The sequence below is a fragment of the Vespa velutina genome, chromosome 10 (assembly GCF_912470025.1).
Source record: "Vespa velutina chromosome 10, iVesVel2.1, whole genome shotgun sequence".
Classification (NCBI taxonomy): Eukaryota; Metazoa; Arthropoda; class Insecta; order Hymenoptera; family Vespidae; genus Vespa; species Vespa velutina.
This window is the reverse complement of record NC_062197.1, coordinates 1,656,073-1,663,572: the sequence shown is the minus strand read 5'-3', so window position 1 is coordinate 1,663,572 and position 7,500 is coordinate 1,656,073. Positions and strand designations below refer to the sequence as shown.

The 7,500-nt window shown below is 27.7% G+C and overlaps 1 protein-coding gene and 1 long non-coding RNA gene across 2 annotated transcripts; both read right to left on the bottom strand.

Annotated features, from left to right (window-relative positions):
* Window positions 1–201: 201 nt before the first annotated feature.
* LOC124952076 (chronophin-like) lies at window positions 202–2,730 on the bottom strand. Its single transcript, XM_047501403.1, has 6 exons — window positions 2,501–2,730; window positions 2,224–2,384; window positions 1,420–1,557; window positions 1,099–1,309; window positions 882–1,026; window positions 202–695 (listed from the first exon to the last, which is right to left on the bottom strand). Exons 1-6 carry the CDS (start codon window positions 2,589–2,591, stop codon window positions 530–532), a joined length of 912 nt encoding a protein of 303 aa, XP_047357359.1. The 5' UTR covers window positions 2,592–2,730; the 3' UTR covers window positions 202–529.
* Window positions 2,731–3,008: 278 nt separating this feature from the next.
* Window positions 3,009–4,742, bottom strand: LOC124952077. Its single transcript, XR_007101814.1, has 2 exons — window positions 3,303–4,742; window positions 3,009–3,220 (listed from the first exon to the last, which is right to left on the bottom strand). It is a non-coding gene; the product is annotated as an uncharacterized LOC124952077 (long non-coding RNA).
* Window positions 4,743–7,500: the final 2,758 nt, after the last annotated feature.

The window sequence follows — 7,500 nt, the reverse complement described above, 5'->3', positions numbered from 1 at the left end:
ACTATACACTATAATAATTATATATATATATATATATCAACTATATATATATCATCTTTAACAATGTAAATTAGTAAGTAGTCATAATATTATTTTTTATGTTGACTAATTTTTCATTTTCATAAATAAGTGTATATACATATATATATATATATATATATATATATATATATATATATATATATATATATATATATACACTTATCGACTGAAAAACAAAAAAGAAAAGACGACGATGCGAAAATAATAACATTATTATCATTATTATTATTATTACATGTTGAAATGAAATTTTCATAAATGATATATTTATTTAACATTAGAAAATGATAGATTTAATACGTAATACGTAAAATCGTGATTCAACCGTATTCAGTCCCGAAGAAAAGAAACAGAAGAAAAGGAAATGAAATGAAAAGAAAAGAAAAGAAAAGAAAAGACAGAGAAAAATAAAGAATAATAATAGAACGCAATGCTCTATTACGATATATAATTTTCCTTAATTATATCCTTATATTTCTATAAATTTTCAAGCCATTGCCTCGAGGATGGATAGTAATTGGCCAAAATTTGGTAGATAATATTCGGGACGTGTATCATCGTTTCTTTGTGAATCCTCAAAACTGTCACAGCCGGTGCTAACAAAGAACTTTTGAAAGCCACACAAGGCACCAAATTTCATATCATGATTTACTCTGAAATAAATATTCAAAAAGGAGATAATAATAAAAGAGAAGAAGAAGAAAAAAGAAGAAGAAGAAGAAGAAGAAGAAGAAGATGAGAAAGATAAAAAAGAACAAAAAATTGGGGGGGTGGGGGGGGAGGAAAGAAATAGAGGAAAAAAAAAAAAGAAGCGACGAAAAATGTTAATAGAAACTTACGTGTCGCCAATGAATAAACATCGTTTTGGATTGATAACGTTACAAAATTCGAAAATATAATTTCTCAATGTGTCACTGGGTTTTCCACAAGAAATTGGCGTTCTACCGCTACCTTCAGTGACTATGTCGATCAATGGGCCCGGTCCTGCGAAATTACAATTGACAAATTACTCTTCAAAGATATAAAAGATCAATTGAATGACAATGAATATTGTACCTAATATCAGGCTACCATTGCCACAAGATACCCATTTGTCAAGGGCACCAGTAAGATACAATACGTCTTTACGTTTCAAACACGAAATGGCTAAGGTCAATTTGGCCCAATTACAATTCACATCGAAATCAGTGATCACAGCTTTCACTGATTGCCGATCTTTGACCGAATTGACGGTTGCTGGAACGTTGTCTGGATAAACATTTGGTTCCTAATTAATTGAAACAATCAAAAGTGTCATTCAATCCTTTCTTAAATGTTAAATGATTCTTTTTTCTTCTTTTTATTTTCTCATTTTTTTATATAATCAAAAAAGCATACCTTTTCATCCAATAACTCAATACCGGCATCTATTAGAACCTTTCGAAAGGGTTCCATAGCGATGGTAAAGGCTTGACCTTGAAAATTAATTTTCTTTAAATACCAGGCTATAACTTTCGATGGAATAATAACTTGTTCCTGAAAATAAAAGAGTTAATGTTAATTCGTAATTATTTACATTATATTTTTTAGATATTGGAATATTTTCGTCCGTTTGATAGCTTCAGTCGAATAATCGAAATAACAAATTCGTATAATCGAACGAAAGAATAACAAGCTACTGATAATATTAACTTTTTTAACCTAATAAGACAAATCGTCTCTCTCTCTCTCTCTCTCTCTCTCTCTCTCTCTCTCTCTCTCTTTCTATTTCTATCTTTCTCCCTCTCTCTCTCTCTCTTTAAAATATATTTTTTAACTTCATTGTTACATCGCTCGCTTAAATGCCTATTATTTAGCCTAACATTTATGGTCATGAGTAATACATCATTGTTCAAAAGATAATTATTTTCTGTGAAATGTATCTTTAAATATATTATTATCGATTCATACAAATGTTATATTCTATTTTTTTTTTTTTTTTAAAGAAAACAAAAACGACTTATATGCATGTATGTATATATATATATATATATATATATATATATATATATATATATATATAGGTAGAATTAACAAATGCAAATAGATATAAAAAATCGATTGATATCGACGATCATATTGATCGACAATATTAAAAAATCATTGGCATGAATAATTGGATTTTGAAATGACATTAATTGAGAAGATATTTTAATTACTCACATCTTTAGTCTCGAGACCATTAATACGAAGTCTTTCACAAATCTTTCTTGTACCGGTCGTTGCATTGTTCGTCACGAGAAATATCTTCTTTCCGAAGCTTTGCAATTTTTTCAAAGCTTCGATACTATTTTCAATGGGCGAATCGATGTGCCAGAGAACACCTGTGTCGTTCACGAAAAAATGGTAAAAAGAAGAAGAAGAAGAAGAAGAAGAAGAAGAATAAAAAACAGAAAAATTTCAATTAAATGTAAAATATAATATTTATTTCTAATCTTACCGTCACAATCCGACAGGACTATATCGAAGGAATCGAGGAATCTTTGAATCTCCTCTTCTTTCACATTTCTCAGATCCTTCGTTTCTGACATGATGTGGATTTTCAATTGAAACGTAAAAAGGAAAGAAAAAGAAAAGGGAAGGGAGGAGGGGGGGGGGGGGGGGATAAAATTCAAATAAAAATAATAGAAACAGAAAATGATTATATCCCCTTATATCCTTTTTTTTTTTTTTTAACTGTTTGTAGAAAAAACTTGAATAAATAAATAAATAAATAAACGAACGAAGGAACGAATCAATGAATAAATAAACGAATAAATAATTGAATAAATTAGAAAGTCGAATGAATTTAAGTTATTTAAAAATGAACGTAATTAACGAATGAAAATTGATTTCGTTTAATAATGTTCAATAAACACACACGCACGTACACACACACACATACAAACAGACACAGATACGGATACAGAAAAACACGTGTACGTATGCGCGCGCACGCTAATTCTCTTTCTCTCTCTCTCTCTCTCTCTCTCTCTCTCAAAATATAACTCTCACGACAATATCGATTCTATGAGGATGTCAGTTTAGAATGAGAGAAGAGAGGAGCTTTCCAATGATGATACGTGTATACAGCAACGCGACGATACCTGTACTGCGAGGGTTGCCGGCCTTCTCTTCCACGTCCTCTTCCTCGTCCTCGTCCTCGTCCTCGGCCTCATTGCTATCGTTAATCAATGTTCACAATTTTTTCTTTCGAAGAATTTTCTTCGCCGAAGAAAAAAAAAAACACTTAGTACATTCACCTTCACAACAATGACCCATCACATGTTTCCTTTTTTTTTCTCTTTCCTCTTTTTTTTTTTTTCTTCCCTCCTCCTCCTCCTCCTTCTTCTTCTTCCTCTTCTTCTTCTTCTTCTTCTTCTTCTTCTTCTTCTTCTTCTTCTTCTTCTTCTTCTTCTCTCTTTATCGATCACCCCGATCTACATATATGTATATTTATGCGCCATTTCTATTTTATTTATAAATACAGAACAGAAAGAGAAAAATATCATATGTATCTAACATGTCGCTTACTGTTCCACGATCACACTTCTTCGTACTCCTAACAAATCCATTTATGCGCATGCCCCAGGAGCGTACAAGAGATTCGATCTATACGCGAATTTGTAAATAAATCGTCGTCGTCGTCGTCGTCGTCGTCGTCGTCGTCGTCTTTAATATTTTATCGATTTGAATTGAATTCTTAAGTGGGTCAAAAAAATTTCTTTGTTTTTATATTTTTTTCTTTCCTTTTTTTTTTTTTTTTTTTTTTTTTTTTTTTATCATTTCTCTTTCCCCTTCTTTTTCTTATCCGTAATTTTTCTCTTTAATATGCATACATTTAAATGGAATAATCGACGCTTTTAACATGTGTTTTTATTTATTTTTAATGAAGATAAAAAAGTTAAACGAAAGCGAAAATGAAAAACGAAACGAAATAATGATAATGAAATCAGCGAATAATAAATAAATCATAAATTCGAATTTAATAGTTATTATCAATGAAATTGTAATATTTATTTCTATCGCATGTTATATTTGCATCCATTTCGAGAGAAATTACTATATATATACATATATATACATATATATATATATATATATATATATATATATATATATGTATGTATGTATTTTTGTTTCCTTTCTTTCTTTTTTTTTCATTCTTTTATTAGTTTCGTACAAAGGGAACGTATAAATGTAGAATAGATGACCCGAAAGTTCACAGACTTCTTTTGTAGATCAGTCAATGGAATAATATTGTAATGCGTTCTTTGTCGTTGTTCGGTTTTAAAACGAAAAAAAAAAAAAAAAAAGAAACAAAAAACAAAAAGAGAAAAGAAAACGTACAGCGGGACAAGTAGTAACGTTTCAATGGAAATCAAAATTTCTGATATATCAATTTTTTACAAATTAAGCTTTCATATGATAGTTTAGGATAAATATTTTAAATAACATCATGTATGTATTTACGTCATGGGAATTAACGCTTCTTCGTGAAAACATTTCATAATCGACGATATTCGCTATTGTTATGCGTAATAATCGTTAGCGGTATAATCTTATCGTTTAGCGGTTTAATAATGAATTTCAATTCGTAAGGGGATAATATTTTCTTTTTAAATATTTTCTCGTTAAAAGATTTTATGTTAAAATTAATTTTCAAGGAAACTTTTTTTTACTGCAAGATGTTGTTCTTTTTAAATTTTAAAATATCGATTCATTTCGAGTTAATATAATTGAAAAAATCTTTCAAAGTGATTATCGGTTCATTATTATTATTTTTCCTTCTGATCGTATCTCGTAGAACGATTTTGAAATAATTGAAAAATTTTATTACGATCGTATTTTTCATATCACTACCGATCATCATTTACTCCATCTTATCTATCGTAAAACTTCAAAAATTACGAAGAAGAAGCAGCAAAAAAAAAAAAAAAAAAAAGAAAGAGAATAAATACATCAAATAATTCATTTAATTAGATTAATATTCATGCCAATCATTAAGCAAGTTTCTTTTTCTATTATATAATTTTAGATGTAAACAAGGAAAACTTGAATAATCATGCTCGCTTATCATCTTTCTCATGCTAGATAAGATATCGATTCAGAATCACGTGATTTTGTGTTAATTAACTTCTCATTCGTACTATTTAGAAAGAAATATTTTTCTCAATTCGTAATTGAGACAATTTTTTTATCTTTTGAATTTAATTCGATCAAATTTGATAACAATGTTAGAAGGATCAGGAATAAAATATAAACGACGAGTAAAAATTTATCCCTTGAAGTTGATCCGATCAAAAAAAAAAAAAAAGAAAAAAAAAACGAAAGAAAAGAAAAAAGAAAAAAGAAAAAAAAAGGAGAAAAAATAAGAAAAGAAAAAAATCCATTAAATGACAAGGATGAAGAATAAAATATAAACGAGTAAATACTTACAATTAATAAGTAACTTTTATTGTCCGAGGGTTTTTAATGATCATCTAACGCGTTTGGGTTAATAGAATTTCAATTTATTAAGTTTTTTTCCTAGCCGTCAGTGTCTTGATTCTCATTTACAAAGGTATTATATGGCTGCAGCGATTATAACTGATCAATGATAATAATAATAATAATAATAATAATAATAATAATAATAATAATAATAATAATAATAATAATAATAATAATAATAATAATAATAATAATAATAATAATATTAATAATAATAATAAGAAGATGAAGAAGAATAATAATAATTATAATCATAATCATAATAAAGATCATCATCATCATCATAAAAATAATGGCGATAATATTCATTAATCGACGATTTAATATAAATTATAAATCTGATAATTAATAATAGTTTTATATATGTGTATAATTAAGAATATATTAAAATTGATAATCGCAATCGTGCAATTGTTTCTACCTTCTCTCTCTCTCTCTCTCATACATGCATACTTTATATTTTTCTCATACATACACTTTAATCTTTCTTTACGACGTCCTTCCTTGAAACGTACTCATTGCACATTCCTTGTAACATATGCATTTTCTCTCTCTCTCTCTCTCTCACTCATTCTTGAAAAAAACAAACCTTATATACTTACTTCAAAATAAAAGTCGTAAAAATAACTAATGAAAATTCTCTTATTTTTAAGAGCTGACTAGAAAAAAAATGAATTCTTTTGTTCGTTTCCCCCTCGTATGCTCATCCTCCTCTTAAACCCCTTGTCCTAATTTGTATTTATTTTTTTATTGTTCATTCGAAAATTTCCTTCTGCGGAAAGATGAGAAGACAGGAAACTGATTTGAACGTCATTCGTTTAAAAATTCAGATGAGATGATTTTGTTGCATTTACTTTTTTTTCAAAAATTTTGTCTCCGGTTTACTTATTCATTTATTCATTTATTTATTTATTTATTTATTTATTTATTTATATCTTCACTCATTCATTTATTTATCTATGCATTTAACTATTTATTTATTTGGATTATCTCGTAACCACGCTATTTTCTATGTTTATGTTTTACTATGACAAAATTTATTGCTTTTTGTTTTCGCTCGCGATAACGTGAAATACTGCGTGGAATAACGTGAAAAAAACGGCAGTGTTGGTCGCGATACTGGCATTTGTTTCTCTCTCTCTCTCTCTCTCTCTCTCTCTCTCTCACTCTCTCTCTCTCTATCTTTTTCTATTTTTCCAATTATTTTCTTTCTGTTTTGTTTTTTCTTACTGTGGAACCAATTCATTGAAATATTCATAGGAATGAAATAAACGATGTTACGTTTTTTTCGCGAATTCTATTTACGGAAATACGTTCATTATATTAATTACTAAAAGATGAATATTATTTATTCGTTTTTATATACCTTGAAAAAATAATATTACGACAAAATGTTACTAAGGAAACTTTGGGGATTTATTATTATTCGACAAAATAATAAAGAAAAAAGTAGATTATCATTATTATCGTTGAATTTCAAAATTTCACTTAGGAGAAAAAAAAAAGCATTGTCTCTATATCATCCTGTCAGTGAAATCCATGATTCATCTAATTTATGAGTATATGTACACACACGTATATATATATATATTTTTTTTTTTTTTTTTAATTGTTTATTTCGTGTCGAAAGGAAAACACTATCGTGTAAATATTATCGATATTAAATATGAAAAGAAAGAAGAAAAAGGAAAGAAATAAAAAAGAAATAAAGTATTTTGTGAATGATAAATTTTGAAGAAAAATAAAGAAAAATTAATAAAAATAAGAAGTATCATGATTCTAATTCATATTCAATCGAACGTGTTCTATTGTAAAGAAACATGAAAGAAAAAAAAAAGGAAAAAGAAAAAAAAAAACAAAAAAAAAAACAAAAAAAAAAATCGTAGAAGACGTAACATTGTAGTACCGATGGACTTTTTTTTTTTTTTTTTTTTTTTTTTTACTTATTGAAACGATACGCGCACTTAC